General features: G+C 39.9%; 2 protein-coding genes across 3 annotated transcripts; one reads left to right on the top strand and one right to left on the bottom strand.

Moving 5' to 3' along the window:
* The first annotated feature begins 367 nt into the window (after positions 1-367).
* RPL36AL (ribosomal protein L36a like) lies at positions 368-774 on the top strand. The gene has a single exon (XM_003408533.4). The coding sequence runs from the start codon at positions 368-370 to the stop codon at positions 686-688; it is 321 nt and encodes a 106-aa protein (XP_003408581.1). The 3' UTR covers positions 689-774.
* Positions 432-17,695, bottom strand: LRR1 (leucine rich repeat protein 1). 2 transcript variants are annotated; one of them, XM_003408476.4, is made up of 4 exons: positions 17,422-17,695; positions 14,489-14,587; positions 11,585-12,306; positions 432-5,172 (listed from the first exon to the last, which is right to left on the bottom strand). In XM_003408476.4, exons 1-4 carry the CDS (start codon positions 17,632-17,634, stop codon positions 4,932-4,934), a joined length of 1,275 nt encoding a protein of 424 aa, XP_003408524.1. In that variant the 5' UTR covers positions 17,635-17,695; the 3' UTR covers positions 432-4,931. The 2 variants fall into 2 exon arrangements, with proteins under 2 accessions (XP_003408524.1, XP_023401909.1); XM_023546141.2 differs by lacking the exon at positions 14,489-14,587.
* Positions 17,696-18,838: the final 1,143 nt, after the last annotated feature.

Raw genomic sequence — 18,838 nt, 5'->3', positions numbered from 1 at the left:
AATTAAATTTATAATTTTTCTTTTTCTCACCCGTAGTAAATTTATCCCTGTGGGAAACCGCTTTTATACAGGGATCTGACTATACTGAGCGTCCCAGTGCTGCTGCTACTGCTGTTTATAAATTAATCTCATTGTATAAATTCTTAGTAATTCAGACTAAGCATCCCAAAAAGCTGAGCACTTGTATGTGCCCTTACTCATATGGGAAATGAGTACCTTATGAATTTATAAATAACTGACTTACGTAATGTTCTCTGTATTATAAGTATTTGTATATTACTCTTTCACTTTTTCAAAATGTTTTAACATTTTGCTACCTTAAATATTTTACTACAGTTTACACTGCGTAGACAGCTCTACTGCAAAGATGGTTAATGTACCTAAAACTCGAAGGACTTTCTGTAAGAAGTGTGGCAAGCATCAGCCTCACAAAGTGACCCAGTATAAGAAGGGCAAGGATTCCTTGTATGCGCAGGGAAAGAGGCGCTATGATCGGAAGCAGAGCGGCTATGGCGGGCAGACAAAGCCAATTTTTCGGAAGAAGGCGAAAACCACAAAGAAGATTGTGCTGAGGCTTGAATGTGTGGAGCCTAACTGCAGGTCCAAGAGAATGCTGGCCATTAAGAGATGCAAGCATTTTGAGCTGGGAGGCGATAAGAAGAGAAAGGGCCAAGTGATCCAGTTCTAAGCTTTTTCTTTTTAATTTTGAAAAAAATGTTGAAGCATAGAAGAATTACCTGTAGGAAAATAAATACAGTGACATTCTTTCTCAAACCTTTTGTGTTTTTTTTTTTTCAAATTTGTTTATAAATAGAGTTGCATGTGATTCTGAATTAAGGGCAATCAGTAAATTATTTGGAAGTTAGTTGAAGTTTATTCTCTTACCAAATTCATGCTGTTTATATTCAGTTCCACAAGAATTGGAGGTTTGTATTTATATAAGAGAGTTCTCCCTCAAACTTTACAACCAGGTTGTAGAGCTAAATCACATAGTAGGGAAAAAATTGACTTTTCTTACTTTGGTTTTCTAGTCAACTAAAAACATCTTAGGTGTATTCATAATCATGATTGGGAAGAGACTCAAGATTTTGGAAAAGGAAAGTGGATAAGCCAGGCCTGTGTATAGCAGATTTAAGTGTTGAACAGCCACTAGTGGCTATCCTATTGGACATTGCAAATATAGTTTTTTTTTGGATAGCACTGTTTAGATGTGTTGAGTATGAGGCTGGAGTTCAAAATTGATTTCCAACTACAAGAAGTTATGAAGATTGTGAAAGTGAGAAATTCACCAGTCTGTGACTACATACACTTTTTGAACCTCTTGGAGGTACTAAAATGTTAAGGGATATCTTGAAAGGGGGAAGTGTTGAGGAGGTAAGCAGCATGATTGAAAACAGAATGAAGGGTTGAAACTTGATGAAAAGGAACTGAGCCTAGTAATTATCTGAAGGACAAACAAGTAGTTGAGTATCAAATGACAAAAATAAACTGGGAAAGGGTATAACTTCTGATGAGAGGACAAATTCTGCTTTTCATATGAATTTTAAAGTCAATTATTAAAGTATGTGGGAGCTCTTGTGGCACAGTGCCAAATTCACCAGCTGCTGCTTGGAAACCCTACGGGGTAGTTCTACTGGAAACCCTGGTGGCGTAGTGGTTAAGAGCTATGGCTGCTAACCAAAAGGTTGGCAATTTGAATCCACCAGGTGCTCCTTGGAAATTATTGGAATAGTTCTACTCTGTCCTGTAGCGTCATGAGTTCGAATCAACTCGACAGCAATGGGTTTGGGTTTTTTGTAGAGTCACTGTGAGTCAGAATTGACTTGATGCTGTTGGGTATAAGTACATGGGGATGGCTTGTAAATGAGTAGAAGAATGCAAAGAAGGTCAAGGACTAGGGTGTAGGAGAAACAGCTTGTTGCACTGAGTCCCTGGGTGGTGCAAATAGTTAAGCACTGTACAGGCTGAGAGGTTGTTGATTCAACCAGCTAGTCCTGGTGATCTGCTTCTGAAAGGTCACAGCCTTGAAAATCCTATGGCATAAAAAAAATAGTTCTCTGCATATGTGGGATTTCGGTGAGTGGGAATCGATTCAAGAACTAACAAGAACATTACCGATATGGGTTATTACAGCCTTATTTGAAGATGAAAGTAATTGTTTTCCCACAATAACATGTAAAAATCAGATGTGCACAAATCAGTTTTCTAAATACGCCGCAGAACAATTTTTTTTTTAAATTACATTGGAGTTGTGCAACCGTTGTTACCCTCCTTTTCTGAGTTGTTCCTCATTAACATAAACTCACTGCCCTCAAAGGTTCTTATCTTTCAAGTTGCTGTTGTCAATTTGATCCCCTATAGTTCTCAAGAGCATAATGCTCAAGACACATTTTTTACTAGTTAAGTAAACTATTATTTGGTTTTAAGATGACTTCAGGGGATATTTTTGGTTTAAAACTTAAAGATTATGTCAGGGCAGTAGTTTCAGGGGTTCATCCAACCTCCACGGCTTCAGAAAGTCATGAGCATTTGAAACTCTGTCCTGCATTTTCCCCCTTTTCATCAGGATTCTTCCATGGAATCTTTGATCAAAATGTTCAGTAATTGTAGCCAGGCACCAATCAGTTCTGGTCTCATGGCAAAGGAGGCAGTTAGTTGTTCATGGAGGCAATTAGCCACACATTCCTATCCTTTTATTCCTGACTCTTTGTTGCTCCAGATGAATAGTGACAACTGTCATGGATTGAATTGTGTCCCTCCAAAATATGTCAACTTGGCTGGATCATGATTTCCTTGTATGATTGTCTACCATTTTATCTTCTGATGTGATTTCCCTATGTGTTGTAAATCCTACCACAATGATGTAATAAGATGGATTAGTGGCAGTTATATTGATGAGGTATACAAGATAGTGTCTCCTCTATGAGAAATAAAAGAGAGAAGCGAGCAGAGACACGAGGACCTCATATCACCAAGAAAGCAGCGCTGGGAGCAGAGAGCATCTTTGGACCTGATGTTCCTGCACTGAGATGCTCCCTGACCAAGGGAAGACTGGTGACAAGGGCCTTCCTCCAGAGTCGACAGAGAAAGCCTTCCCCTGGAGCTGGTACCCTGAATTCGGACTTTGAGCCTACTGGGCTTTGAGAGAATAAACTTCTCTTTGTTAAAGCCATCCACTTGTGGTATTTCTGTTACAGCAGCACTAGATGACTAAGACACCAAGTGTTGTACCATGGATGGCTGGCACTATGCAATGGACTGGAAGGTAGAATGTTTTTTAAAGAACCATGTTTCAGTGCAGCCATTCTGCAATATTTATGGACAATCCCTTACCAATTTTTGAGTTTAGAAAACCCTGAAATAATATACTTAAAGAATTCTTGATCTTAAAGACCAGAAGTGAATTAACTTTAGAAGGCAGTTATAAAGCCTGGGCTTGAAATCTCTGATGTTGGGTTCATGGCACTTCCCACCTAAAGTGATTTGTGAGGATTGTATAAAACACTATGTAAAGCACTTGGAACAAACTAGATAAATGGCAGCTCTTTTTATTTAATGCACATAAACATTATATGTATATATTTTTAAGTGAAAAACATCTAGGAAGAATACAGTTTTTTGGTAGAAGAATCTGACCACTAAATTCGCCAGAAGAATTACTCCTCTAGACCAATGCCTAGTATCTTAGACCATAAGCTCTGAGTAGAACCTATGTTTTGACTATCATATACAAATGAAGTTTTAATAAAAATAGAACATTTAAGACAGTATTTACTCAGTAATATCTGAATTTTCAGAAAAGAAAAAAAAATGCCCCATATAAGAAACATTTTAGGGAGAAAAAGGAAGAAGGCAATAGTTACTTACCCAAACCAAAACGAAACGCACTGCCATTGAGTCGATTCCAACTCAGCAACCCTATTTACTTAACTCATATGAAATCGTTTTATATAGACCTCTCCCTACCTTCAAACCCAAAACAGCAATGATACAATCCTAACAATGGAACGGGTTTTCTCCAGTAACCTCTCCCCTTTGTTCCCAGAAACCAGTTCCGAGGTTACTGCAACGGTGCTCTGAGAGGCTAATTTGAACTAGAGCAGTGGGAGTGAACAGAAAGGAAGTATTCTCTAGGGTTATTTCAAGTTGGTTCCTTCTTTTCTATTCTCTCTGCCCTAATTGAAATCCTCACCATCCTTTAGCTGGTCCATTGCCACCACTTTTTAAATTAAAAAACTTAAACATATTTAATGATAAACAACTTAAAAATGAAAAAACAACAAAAAATTCTCAATACAGAAGAGTAATCAATAAAAGGTAACAATTTTCTGTTCCTTCTCCCACTCAATCTCAAAGCCATGTCCCAACTCAAAATTAAAAACTTAGAAATCACAACAAAGATTACATGATGAGCATTATAAAAATTATAAAAGCTTAAGTCTGTTTTCCCAAAGCAACTCCTACTTTATGCTTGATGAATATAAATTCCACATGTAGAATAATATGCCTGAAAACCACAAAAAGTAGTAAAGTACAAACTTGTTGTTTCATTTCAAAAGTTTTCACTAAAATTTAGAACATATTAGTCCTCTGAGCTGTGCAATTTCTTTAACTAAAATTTAAAAAGAAAGTTGATAGGAAAATTCTTAAAACCAGAGTGGCTAGGATCAGTATCTGTTTAACATTAAAAGAAAACCCTACAACTCATCTTGGAAACTCTAGGCTGAAATTTACACAAGTGCAATAAACTAATAAAAAGTTATTCCAACAATAAAATTAGTTTTTAATGTAATTAAAAATTTTAAATGAAATGATTTACAATGTTAGAATAACATACATTTCTCCCCTCCCCTTTCTCCAATTTGACACTTAAATTAGAAATAAGTCTCAAACTGATCCTTAACTAAATGAAATTTTTGTGGTATCCCCTATTAGTTTAACATATCGGAGGAATTTACGTAACAGGCTAGAGAACAGAAGTAAGAGATAATAGGTGCTTCAGTACCACCCATATTATCTACTAGGACTACAGTGTGAGCAACAGAATGTAGATTCATGGTAGCAGTTCCTTGAATGAAACTGTTGAGGCAGAATCTTCCACAAACACAGGTTTTCGCAGTACCCAAATCTTGGCAAAGATGGAAAGGAATGATACCAGGGTCATATGGAATCCTATTGGAAAAAAAAGGTTTAAGTATGTTACTAGATTCAGAACTTCATATATTTAAAAACATAAGTATTACAACACTGATTTATAAGCAAGGAAAAATAAAATTATTACTTAAGTGACTTCGTATATTGTTTTATCTCCCCAACTGGTAAGAGAAAAAAATACTAAAGACTAGCATAATATATACTGTGAATCTAAGAAGATCTATACTACTTCATAAAGTATCTTTCAGCACAGCCAATGAATACAATGGAAGAGTCATTCGTTCTTATATAATCATCTTGTATGACCACTGTAACATAATATAAATGTGTAGCTCTGTCACACAATTCCAAAAATTTGAAGGCAGGGCCTGACTTTAACTTGATAATGGAAGAATTACTAAGGTCTAGCTGTGAAGATACATTTGTTTCAGTAATTCCAGGTACTCTCCTAGGCATCAATTGTTCAAAAGGGGCATTTTATACTGTGTAAAACAAATTTGAAACACGTGTTGTTTGGGTCACTGCGTTTACTTTATTGGCTGAACAAGTAAGGCTGATCTTACCTTGCTTAAATCATTTTACCCTCCTGCTTAAAACTCTTCAATGGTGCCAATGCAATTAAAATCAAGTCAAACTCTTTGTCATCTTCTACAAAACACTAAGAGGTCACCTCTTGAGACTTCCTGCCCACTGCATACTCTGCCCCTCCAAACATGACCATGCCCCAGTCACTTTGTCGTCCATACACTGTCTTGTTGTTTCTCTGGTTCCTGGCATAGTCTGGCACACAGTAGGTGCTCAGATATTTTTCAACAAATAAATAAACCTATTCTTATAACTTAAACTACAGTTTAAAACCCTGTCAGAAAAGCCTGAAAAGGTACACATCAAACCATTCAGCACTATCGGATTATTTTTCTGCTGAGTTGTCCCTTACCTATTATTCACATCACATTTTGCTCATCTATTTTCTTCCTAGATTTGACACACTGAACACTAATGACCGAAGACCAGACAAGTTGTGGGATGACATCATACGTGAAGAAAGCAAAAAGGTCATTAAAAGACAGGAAAGAAGGAAAAGACCAAATGGATGTCAGAAGAGACTCTAAAACTTGATCTTGAACATACAGTAGCTAAAGCAAATGGAAGAAATGATAAAGTAAAAGAGCTGAACGGAAGATTTCAAAGGGCAGCTCAAGAGGACAAAGTATTATAATGAAACGTGAAACGACCTGGAGTTAGAAAATCAAAAGGGAAGAACGTGATTGGCATTTATCATGCTGAAGGAACTGAAGAAAAAATTCAAGCTAAAAGTTGCAATACTGAAGGATTCTATATTGAAGAATCCTTATCCTTCGAGAATCTATATCCTTCAAAATATTGAACAACATAGGATGCATCAAAAGGAGATGGAAGGAATACACAGAGTTATTGTACCAAAAAGAATTGGTCAATGCTCAACCATTTCAGGAGGGAGCATATGATCAAGGAACGATGGTACTGAAGGAAAAAGTCCAAGCTGCACTGAAGGCACTGGCAAAAAACAAGGTTCCAGGAATTGACAGAATATCAATCGAGATGTTTCAACAAACCAATGGAATGCTGGAAGCACTTACTCATCTATGCCAAGAAATTTGGAAGAGAGCTACCTGGCCAACCAACTGAAAGAGATTCACATTTGTGGCCATTTCAAAGAAAGGTGGCCCAATGAAATGCAGAAATTATTTTAAAAAATTGCCACTATCACACACAAGTAAAATTTTGCTGAAGATCATCCAGAAGTGGTTGCAGAAGTACATCAAGAGGGAACTGCCAGAAATTCAAGCCAGATTCAGAAGAGGGCTTGGAATGAGGGATATCATTGCTGATGTCAATGGATCATGGCTGAAAGCAGAGAATACCAGAAAGATGTCTACCTGTATTTTATTGACTATGCAAAAGCATTCAACTGTGTGGATCATAACAAATTATGGATAACATTGCAAAAAATGGGAATTCCAAACACTTAATTGTGCTCATGAGGAACCTGTACATAGACCAAGAGGCAGTCATTCAAACACAACAAGGGACTATAGTGTGGTTTAAAGTCAAGAAAGATGTGCATCAGGGTTGTATCCCTTCACCATACTTATTCAATCTGTATGCTGAGCAAATAATCTGAGAATATATGAAGAATAACAGGGCATCAGGATTGGAGGAAGACTCATTAACATCCTGAATATGCAGATAACACAACCTTGCTTGCCCAAAGTGAAGTGGACTTGAAGCACTTAGTGATGAAGATCAAAGACTACAGCCTTCAGTGTGAATTACACCTCAACATAAAGAAAACAAAAATCCTCACAACTGGACCAATAAGCAACATCATGATAAACAAAGGAAATACTGAAGTTGTCAAAGATTTCATTTTACTTGGATCCATGGTCAATACCCATGGAAGCGGCAGTCAAGAAATCAAACGACATCTCTGCAAAAGACCTCTTTAAAGTGTAAAAAGCAAAGATGTCACCTTGAGGACTAAAGTGCACCTGCCGCATGCCATGTTATCTTCATTTGCCTCATATGCATGCAAAAGTTGGACAATGAACAAGGAAGATCAAAGAGAATTCATGCATTTGAATTACGGTGTTGGCAAAGACTGAATATACCATGGACTGCCAAAAGAACGAACAAATCTGTCTTGGAAGAAGTACAGGCAGAACGCTCCTTAGAAGAGAGGATGGCAAGATTTCGTTTCACGTACTTTAAACATGTTATCAGGAGGGACCAGTCCCAGGAGAAGGACATCATGCTTGGTAAATAGAGGGTCAGTGAAAAAGAGGAAGACCCTTAATGAGATGGATTGACACAGTGGCTGCAACAAGGGGCCTGAATATAGCAACGATTGTGAAAATGGTGCAGGACTGGGAAGTGTTTCATTCTGTTGTACATAGGGTCACTATGAGTCAGAACTAACTTTACGGCACCTAACAATAACAACGTTCTTCTTCATCCAAGTCAACTTTCCCCCATTGGATTTCAGTTTGTTTTTAACTGATCATTTAGCCAATTTGTCATGGTCTTTTCAAATCCTTTGAAAGTGTTTATATTTCTCATTTGGACATAGTTTTCAAATTTGACTAAGTATATTATTTCATATTTAAGACTCAGATAAAGCACAGAACAAGACTCTCAGGAGCAATAAATTGCCTAAAGATACCATTTAGAGCTCCCTCAGATCAGTGGTCTTCACCTGAATCATCAATACCACCTCTGGAAATTTTTTTTTTTTTTAACAATAACAACATTAATTACCAAGCATGTTGCAAGTTAATACAACTTCGCTGACATAAAAATAACAAAATATCAATATTTTAAATAAGAGTATTGGATATTATTGTTAGATACTGTATACATAAAACATTGTGACCAAAGAAAATACACAGATAACATTCTTGACTATTCTCTCAATCACAAGTATGCTTTTTTACAACATGTAGGTCAAAAAAATCTTTCAATAAGTTTTTTTTCTTAAAGCCAGGTTGTTTCTTTTTTTAAAAAAAGCAACTTTATTATGTATATACACAGAAAAGAGATAGTAGTATAATAAACCTTTACGTACCCATTATCTAGCTTCAACAATTAAAACATAGATTAAAAAAAAAAAAATACAGCATGTGATAGAAGCCCATCTCTGGAGAATCTGAACTAGCTGGTTTAAGGTAGAATATAGGCATCTATATTTCTCATCTATCTTATTTAAGGCTCTTCCACAGCTAATGATTACAGCATTCATGATTGATTATAAAGAGCCAGATAAGCAAATTGCTCGTATTTATAAATCCAATAATATTTGTTGAGACCTTTTATAAGCCAGGCACTGTCTAGGCACTTACATGTATTGTCAGTCAACAGGTAATTCTTAACTCTTAGTTAAGAGTCAATGCCTTAAATTAGTGGTTCTCAAGACAAAACCAAAAACTAAACCCTTTGCTGTCAAGTCGATTCCAACTCACAGCGACCTTACAGGACAGAGCAGAACTGCCCCATAGGGTTTCCAAGGAGCACTTGGTGGATTCGAGCTGCAGGCCTTTTGGTTAGCAGCTGAACTCTTAACCACTATACCACCAGGGTTTCCACTGGTTTTCAAAGTGGTCCTTAAATCAGTGGTTTTCTGACTAGCAGCGTGAGCATCACCTGGGAACTTGTTAGACACGCGATTTCTGTGACCCCCACCCCCACCCCAACTTGGCATCAGGATAGGGTCCAGCAGTCTGTTTTAACGAGGATTTTTTTTAAATAATTAATTCTTTTTGTTGTTGTTGTTAATATATCCAGCTAAAACATACACCAATTCAAGTTTCTACATTTACAATTCAGTGCCGCTGATAACGTTCTTTGAGTTGTGCAACCACTGTCACCCTCCTTTTTGAGTTGTTCCTCCCCACTGGCATAAACTCACTGCCCCCTAAGCTTCCCATCTAATCTTTCAAGTTGCTGTTGTCAATTTGATTCCAAATAGATAGATCTTAAAAGAGCATAATGCTCAAGGCAGGCATTCTTTATAGCGAAACCACTGTTTGATTTTAAGACGACGTCAGGGGATATTTTAGGCTTAAGGTTTAAAGATTATCTTAAGGCAATAGTTACAGGGGTTCTTCAGGCTCCAGGGCTCCAGAAAGACTGGATTCCATGAAAATTTGAAATTATGTTCTACATTTCCCTCCTTTTGATCAGGATTCTTCTACAGAATCTGATCAAAATGTTCAGTAATGGTAGCTGGGCACCATCTAATTCTTTTGGTCTTATTGCAAAGGGGGCAGATAACAAGCATTGTGTTTTAGTGTGATTCTGACATACTCTCAAGTTTGAGAATCGATGACTTAAAACAACAGTCAGTTCTTAATTATTTTTAGATCCTTAGCATTCAAAGTGTGGTCCACAGACTAGAAGCCTCAGCCTCACATGGAAACTTGTCAGAAATGCAGAATCTCTACTCCAGACCTCTGAAACAGAATCAGCTACCAAGACTCCCAGGTGATGTGAATGCACATTAAAGTTTGAGAAGCACCAGTATAAAGCAGTAGTTCTCAATCCTAGTTAGCTACCTATTAGAATCTTCTGGGAGGTTAGAAGCAAACAAAACCTGGATCATACCGGAGATTGGAGTTGATTTCATGAGATACTGAACTCCAGTTATTCATTTTGTTCACGCATCTTTCACTTAGGAGTGAAAGCTTAGATATAAAATTATTATTGAGTGCCTATAAAATGGTAGATCATATTTCAAAGGAGAGATTCTTAACTTTTGGTGGGGAGAGAGGCTCTTTAAAAAACTTACAAAGTTGTAGGCACAGAAAAATGTGCACATGAGTACACACAAAATTTTGCATACTACTTTATAATGCTCATGGATTCACTGAAATCCAATTCGATCTGTCTGCCTTAGTACTTAAGGATAGGAACTCTTATTCTAAAGCAGTGATTTTCAAACCTCACTTCACACTTAGAATCACCTGAGAACCTTTGAAAAATTGATGATCAGTCCCCACTCCAGGAATCAAACCCAAGACTGACTCCAAAGCCCACTCTCTCTTTACTATGCCTGTAGTTCTAATTTTAGGGTTTGTCAGAATCACCTGGGGTACTTATCAAAACACAGCTGGGCCTCAGTCTAAGCATTTTGGATTCAGAAGGTCTGGGATACAGTCCAAGAACTGGCATCTCTAACAAGTTCCTAAATGATGCTGATGCTGCTAGTTGGGGGACCATACTTTGAGAAACAATGCACTAGGTCATTCATTCATTCAAATATTTATGGAGTACCTAACATATACCAGGGGAGTCCTGGCGGTGCAGTGGTTAAGAGCTCGGCTGCTAGGCACAAGGTCAGCAGTTCGAATCCACCAGCCACTCCTCGGAAACCCTATGGGGCAGTTCTACTTTGTCCTATACTATGAGTCGGAATTGACTTGACAGCATTGGGTTTGGATTTAATGCATGCCAGGAGCGAGGGATTCCACATTTTAGACCTAGGGAAATAGTGGAGTATAAAACAATGTCCATGCCCTCACGGGTATTACGTTCTAGTGGGGGAGAACTGATAATAAATAAGCAAATGTTAAAAAAATATATAATGCTACATAATAAGTCCTATGCCAAAAAATAAGACAATGTAAGGGGTAGGGGACAAAACTTTAGATAGGGTGGTCAGGTATGGCTTTCTGAGGTGACACTTGGGCAGAGACTGAATGAAGAAAAGAGTGAGCTACTGGAGTTTCTGGAGAAGAAGTATTCTAAGCAGAGATACAAAACAGCAAGTGTAGCACAGGGTCAGATTGTGTACAGCACTGTAAACTATGTTAAAGACTTTGAATATTATTTTGAATATGATGAGTATCATGATGTTATCAAAGGCACTACATTTTTGCGACTACTAAAGTCTTACCTATTATATAATACAGTTCGTGCAGAAGATTCCAATAAAGTTAATGGAGCTTGTAGCATTATGTCTGGTAGGACTTTTGGTTGTTCAAACGTATTTCCAAAAAGATCCAAGTACTCAAGGGATAAATTTTTAAATTCGCTAGGCAAAAACGGAAGCTTATTTCGAGCTGCTGACAAAAAACGCAGGTTTTTCAGCTGTCCCATCTTGAAAGGAAATCGAATCAGTTCATTATCGTCAAGTTTTAAGTCTGTAAGTTCTTGGAGCTGACAAAACTGCACAGGGAGTGCCTTAATTTTGTTCTTGCTGAGATCCAAACTCCGAAGGGACTGCTGCAGTGTAGACTGACACAAGGCTACGCTAAAGGACTCCAAGTGATTGTCATTAAGGTTAAGTTCTTGAAGGTGGACAAGGTCTCCAATTGTAGCTGGAAGCTTTTTTATATGGTTGTGGCTCAAGTCTAATTTCCTGAGGTTTTTTAAGCAAAGCATGCGCATATCAACTCGGACAAGCCCACAATAAGAAGTCTGAAGATGTTCCAGCGAATATGGGAAGTTCTTGCTGAGGGGATAATCCTTTTTGGAAGTGATAACCATTTTAGTTTTAAATTTTTCAAATTCTGAAGTCTTCACTGGTGTGAGGGTTAAAAGTGGTGTCTCAATATCACAGCCTCGATGAGCCAGTCTCACAGCTGACAGGAAACCCTTTAAACTGCTGGAATTGGCCTACATAAATAAAAAATAAGTTGTGCAATTATAAATTTCATTTCAGATAATGCATGTATGCTAGTTCTTCCTATAACAAATTCTGTAGAGTTAAATACTACCCAAAATGGCTGTAAAAAATCAATTTTTAATATTTTATTTTGACTAAATTTCAGTATAGTTACAAAAAACTTCAAAAGTTTTTGAAAGAATGATGTTGACAGATGCATTGTTCAAAGCGGAAATCAACATTAGGGTACAAAATAGGACAGGAACGCACTAGAAGATTCCACATAAGATTTGGGTTGAAGATGAACTGACCCAAACCTCCAGTGTCTCCGAGATACGCCACCCATGCTGTGCACGGCAAAATGCCTATGGGATGGGTGCCACTCACAAAGACTAGGAGTTGTGCAAAGTGCCAGCCCTGCCTAAAGGTCACCTTTTAGCAGTGTCCATTTCATTCATTTATTCATCCACTCAGTAAACATTACTAAGCACCAATTATGTGCAAGATATTGCGCTGGGCAGAGTGAAGTCTACAAAGATGAAAGGCAGAAGGGCACTCCCTTGAGAAAGATATAAGTAGGAGAGTTAAGATATATACGCAAGTAATACCCACGAGAATGAGTTGAATGCCAAATGAGAGATTCTTACAGAGTGCTAGAAAATGTCAAAGACAAGCGAGATTGCTTCCAGCCAGACAGACAAATCATTATAGAGTGGCACATGAACTAAGTCACCAATAAAAGTACCTAATACTTGTGTGACACTTTACAGTTTCCTGAAGTTTACATGTGAAGGATGAGTGAGTTTCAACAAGTTTGGGAAACTAAGTATGTGGTCCTACCTGGTTGGAATGTAGGAGCTTTGCAGGGGAGTTAGAAGTAAGATTGGAAATAGAGTGTGGGGCTAGACTGTGGATGAACTTGGATGTCTAGGTAAGGAGGACAGAATGATCAGGCAGGCTGTGGGAAAACACTGAAGAACTCTGAGCGTGAGAATTACATGACAAGAGCTAATTATTATTTTGGCAACACTGCACACAGCAAACTAGGGTGCGAAAAGTCTGGAGAGCTGGGTCTGACTTACAAACTTGGGAGTCACCCACAATAAATGTAGAAGCTAAGGAGACTGGAAGACAGGCACAGTAGAGAACAGGCAGAAGACTGGGATAGAAAAAAGATGGCCAGGGATAGAAGGCAATGGAGTGGCTGAGAAAACTGAAAGTAAATGAGGATTGCACCCTGTCACAGATGCCAGGAAAGGAGACAGTTTTTTTAAGAAAGGGGTAGTCATCAGTGTTAACTTCCACAGAGAACTAACTAATGCCAATTTGATTGGCAAATAGGAAGGAGATCATGGACCTGTGAGGTAGTATTTTAAATAAACTAGTGAAAATTAAGGTCAGAGATAGTAAGAAAGTGGGGTCCAAGAATGTACCTTTGTCATTCCAGAAATATGCCTATTTTATATTAATTTTTTAAATTAGCAAGACCTCAGCATATTTTTTGGCAGAAAGAAGGAGTAGGTGGAAGAATAGGCTGATCAAGAGAGAATGAAAAACCATGAGAACAAAGGGGAGGTATGAAAAATTATTTCACTCAATTCAAATTCCTTAAACAGTTATTAATGTTTACAAAACACTGCTTGGAGTTAAGGATAATCAAAGTTGAAAAAAACATTGTCCCTGCCTTCCAGGAAGGGGGAAGAAGGGAAGGTGAGATAAGGCAAGGAAAACAGATTGTTCTTCTATTTTAATGGTTTCTGTATTTTTAAAAATGATTATAGTAAATACAAGCAAAAACAAACAAGAAAAAAAGGTTCTAGCTGCATTTTACGCCCTTCATTACACCAAACTTAGATTTGTAACCTATGGTTTGTGGGCAGAGTATGCTATGCCACTTGCCTTCTAGAGTTCCAGAGTCTTAGAATACTCTGAGGCTCCATGCTGGGCACAGAAGCAAATCTAGCAGTTTCCCTCCCTCTCCTGGGCAGCCTTGACAAAGGCTGACTATGGCCTTTTTGGAAGGCATGTAAGCACACTTGTTTTGGGAAGCTGCCTCTTATGCCATCACCTCTTCAAACAAGCCTGCAAGAGTCCATCCCTACTTGGCTATGTGGGATACCACTATGTTCACGCAGCCTTCTTTAAAGAAAATACTGTCAAGCATCTTAACCGTTAACGTTTTAAATACCATACCTTACTTAGACAGATATCCACAGGAGGCTCCTTTAATCGAACGGTAGCTTTCCCCTCATCCACAAATTTGGTGAAGAACTGCTCTATGTTCTCCTTCAGCTGATTAAAACCAATGGGGGGGGGGGGAACAAAACTAAGCATTGTTATTCAATAATGTTTATTACAACTAGTATGTGCCAGTCACTTTGCTAGCCTTTGGTTTGGCTTTTAGTCCTTAAGTCTGTTTTATAGTTTTTCGTTTCTTTCTTTTTAGCAGTTGGTTAGTTACACCCCTTATCTAGCTTACCCTGTGTTTTTGTTCTCTGTCCAGCAACACTGTCTTCTTCTGGGTACAGAGTCCCGTGTTTGGGAGAATGCTCCTCTCCTTGCACAGTAGTTACTTTGCCTGTATAACCCCAGTCAATTAGTTTGGGATGGGCATGCCTCTCACTAGATTATAAACTCCTCAAAAGTAGGAGTTTGCCCCCCTTGTTCACTACTGTATTCCCAGAGCTAGAAGAGTGACTGACACATAGTTGCTGCCCAAAAAATTTTGTTTCATGACTGATGGTGGCTCTGCTTTGGACTTCGACAACTATTTATTAAGAAGCCACTACGTTATTAGGTACCTGGCCTTGGGACATAGTGGTGAATAACACTGGCATGGTAATTACACTTACAGAGTTTATAATCTGATGAAAGAGACATCATCAAACAAATAATTTCAAATGTGACAAATCTTGAGACGAGGAAAGCACAGACTTCTATAAGACCGTTTATAGCAAGGATATCTAACCTAGTCTAGGGGTATACAGGAGATCGTAAAGGTGATAAATGAATGATTAGGTGTTAGGCAAATGAAGATATGGGGGAAGAGGAAGGGAGTAACATTCCAGTAAAAGGGAACAATGTGTGCAAAGCTTTGAAGGCAAAAGAGAGCTTGGCAGCTGCGAGGAACTGAAAGTTCATGATGGACCCCTTATGGATAAAGGGTCCAGTGAGAAGAGAGGCAAGTGAGTCTGGAGCAGTAGAGACTAGATGGTGAAGAGATTTTGCAAACTACGTTAAGAATGTTTTATTTCAACCTAAATACAATGAAATCTATTGAAGGATTTTAAGGTGCAGAACATAAGACCCTTTTAACTGCAACAGAAAGAAAGAACTCTGGAGGAGGGAAGCATGTGATGTGGGAAGGACAAGGGTAGAGGCAGGAAGAGCTCTTAAGAGACTAGCCAGGCAAGGCATGATGGTGGCTTAGACTATAGCTGGGGTTGACAAAAGTATACATATTTGAAAGATATTCAGGAGATAGAATTAAAAAGATTTGATGATATATTGGACATGGGAGGCAAGGACTTACAAGTTTCTGGATGGGGGTGCTAATTAATGAGATGCAGAACACTGGTTTAGGAATAGCAAGGAAAATTAATTTTCAGATATTTGAGTTTGAAATGCTACTACATATCTAGGTGAAGATTTTCAGCAGGGAGCAGATTCAGGTCTGAAGCTAAGGGACAGAACTTGCAGATTTGGGAGTTATAGTCCGATGAATGGTAGCTGAAGTGATGGAACAGAAAAATAGAGTGTAAGAAAGAATCCCAAGACACTTTCCACTTGTAGCACTAATACCTGAATTCACCCAACAAATGGTTATTGGGCGCCTGCTATGTCTCATGCCCTGTGGCACCGCCTCTTCTACAAAGTTTTTCTGTAGGGTCAGTCCAATCAGAATTCATCTCATTTATTGATGCACTACTAACAGCACTTCACTTCTACCTTTATTACAGCATTTATCATAGCCTACTTTGTCTTATACCTATTCAATCTGTATGCTGAGCAAATAATCCGAGAAGCTAGACTATATGAAGACGAACAGGGCATCAGGATTGGAGGAAGACTCATTAACAGCCTGCGTTATGCAGATGACACAACCTTGCTTGCTGAAAGTGAAGAGGACTTGAAGCACTTACTGATGAACATCAATGACCACGGCCTTCAATATGGATCACACCTCAACATAAAGAAAACAAATATCCTCACAAATGGACCAATAACCAACGACATGAATAAACGGAGAAAAGATGGAAGTTGTCAAACATTTCATATACCTGGATCCACAATCAACACCCATGGAAGCAGCAGTCGAGAAATAAAAAAATGCATTGCACTGGGCAAATCTGCTGCAAAAGACCTCTTTAAAGTGTCGAAGAGCAGTGGTATCACCTTGAAGGCTAAAATGCACCTGATCCAAGCAATCGGCTCATATGCACGCAAAGCTGGACAATGAATAAGAAAGACCAGAGAAAAACTGACACCTTTGAATTGTGGTGTTGGCGAAGGATATTGAATATACCATGGACTGCCAAAAAAACGAACATATCTGTCTCGGAAGAAGTACAGCCAGAATGCTCCTTAGCAGCAACGATGGTGAGACTACTCTCACGTATTCTGGACATGTTATCAGGAGGGATTAGTTCCTGGAGAAGGACATCGTGCTTGGTAAAGTAGAGGCTCTTCGAAAAAGAGGAAGACCCTCAACAAGAAAAACTGACACAGTGGCTTCGACAACGGGCTCAAGAATAACAAGGATTTTGAGGATGCCGCAGGACCGGGCAGTGTTTCATTCTGTTGTACATAAGGTTGTTAAGAGTCGGAACCGACTCGAACGTACCTAACAACTGTTATGCTCATACTACAAATCCTCCATGTAAAAAAAAAAAAAAAAAAGACAGAGATATGAAGAAATGGCAAGAAAAACCACACGGTACACTCTCAAAAGCGTTCGTCCCTCGGATCCGTAGCGGGAAGCCCAGGACCGGGGCCCGCGGTGGTGATGGGGCTCAGGGACGAGGCGCTCAGGAACCCCCACGGCGCACACCAGGCGCTGCAAACGCCGGGCGCTCGAGGCCCAAGGGCGGCCCGCCTCCCTGGCCGGGCCAGTCCGCGCTACCTACCTCATAGCGGGTCCCGCGCTTGTCCTTCAGGGTGGAGATGAGCAGGCAGGCGGGGTGCTGGCCGCCCGGCTCGCCCCGGAACCGGGGCCGCGGCAGACTCCCAGGCGTCTGCTGACAGAGGCTCAGCACCGCCCGAACGCCCTTGCCCCGGTTCCTCAGCCCCAAAGCTGGCAGGTGCCGGCTGATCACCTCCACCTCGCAGTGCAACTTCATTCTGCCGGAGCGGCTGGAAACTCGCCCCAAACGTTTGCTTTGAAACTTCCTCCTTCCCGCCGCGCCGCGCCGCCAGCGGGGCCTCGAGCACAGGGGCTGTCCGCGGATGCGCCTGCCGGCTTGATGTGCCAACGTCTCAGGATTTCTCATACAGCGGCCCTCCGAGACCCGCGGGGAGCAGGGCGTCCCCGATCCCCTGCAGAGCCGTGTCCTCTCTGTGATTGGGAACCGGCAGTGCGAGGACATCAGCCGTCAAAGGATCCAGCTCGCGCACCCGGAAACCGGCGTTCGGCTAAGGCGCAACGTCCTTTGCCCCGAGCGCCTGTGGGTGCTGCCTTGGTTGTTATTGTTTAGGGCCAGGTCCTACAGTTTCTGTTGTTGACACTTAAGGTGTTTCCGGAACACGTTGGGCCACCTCAGTTTCCAGAGGAAAGCAGGTTATAGGAAAAGGCCCTTAACTTACATATCTTCAGGAGTTACGAGTTGCCCAATAAACCAGCGAAGGCGCGGCATTTCCCGGCGCCAACGGGCTGATAGTTTATTTTTTGGTGGCTCTCCTCACTCTGGATGCAACACCCATCATCTCAGAGCGGAACTTATGATGACCGTATTTGACATGGCAACTCCTGTTGAACAAATTGTTACCTTGCAACCGTGGTGGAGTGGATGGAATGACTGGCTTAATTGCGCCTGGGGCTTGGAAAGACCATCCCAGACCCTGCGTGTCCTTCGGACTCCTTATTCCACTTATTAAACAAGGAAGTGCCAGAAATAGAGGCGCCTGGGGTGCAGAGTTTAAGGAGGTGCTCTTTGAGTTGTGTTGCCAGCTAAAATTTTGCGCCTTAGGCTCCTCCCTCCTGGCATTATATTGCCTGTGCATCAAGTTGTTGTTAGGTGCCATCCAGCCTGTTCCAACTCGTAGTATGTACAACAAAACGAAACACTTCCCCGTCCCGTGCCATCCTAACAATCATTGCTTAGTATGAGCCTATTGTTGTAGCCACTAGGTCAGTTCATCTTGTTGAGGGTCTTCCTCTGTTTGGCTGACCCTCTGCTAAGCATGATGTCTTTCTCCAGAGACTGGTTCCTCCTGATGACATGTCCAGACTAGTGAGACAAAGCCTCCCCATCCTTGCTTCTAAGGAGCATTCTGAATGTACTTCTAAAACAGATTCGTTTGCAAATAAAATTTTACTGAAGATAA

This window comes from Loxodonta africana, chromosome 10, assembly GCF_030014295.1.
Source record: "Loxodonta africana isolate mLoxAfr1 chromosome 10, mLoxAfr1.hap2, whole genome shotgun sequence".
NCBI lineage: Eukaryota > Metazoa > Chordata > Mammalia > Proboscidea > Elephantidae > Loxodonta > Loxodonta africana.
The sequence above is the reverse complement of the archived record's forward strand: the minus strand, read 5'-3'. Positions and strand labels throughout refer to the sequence as shown.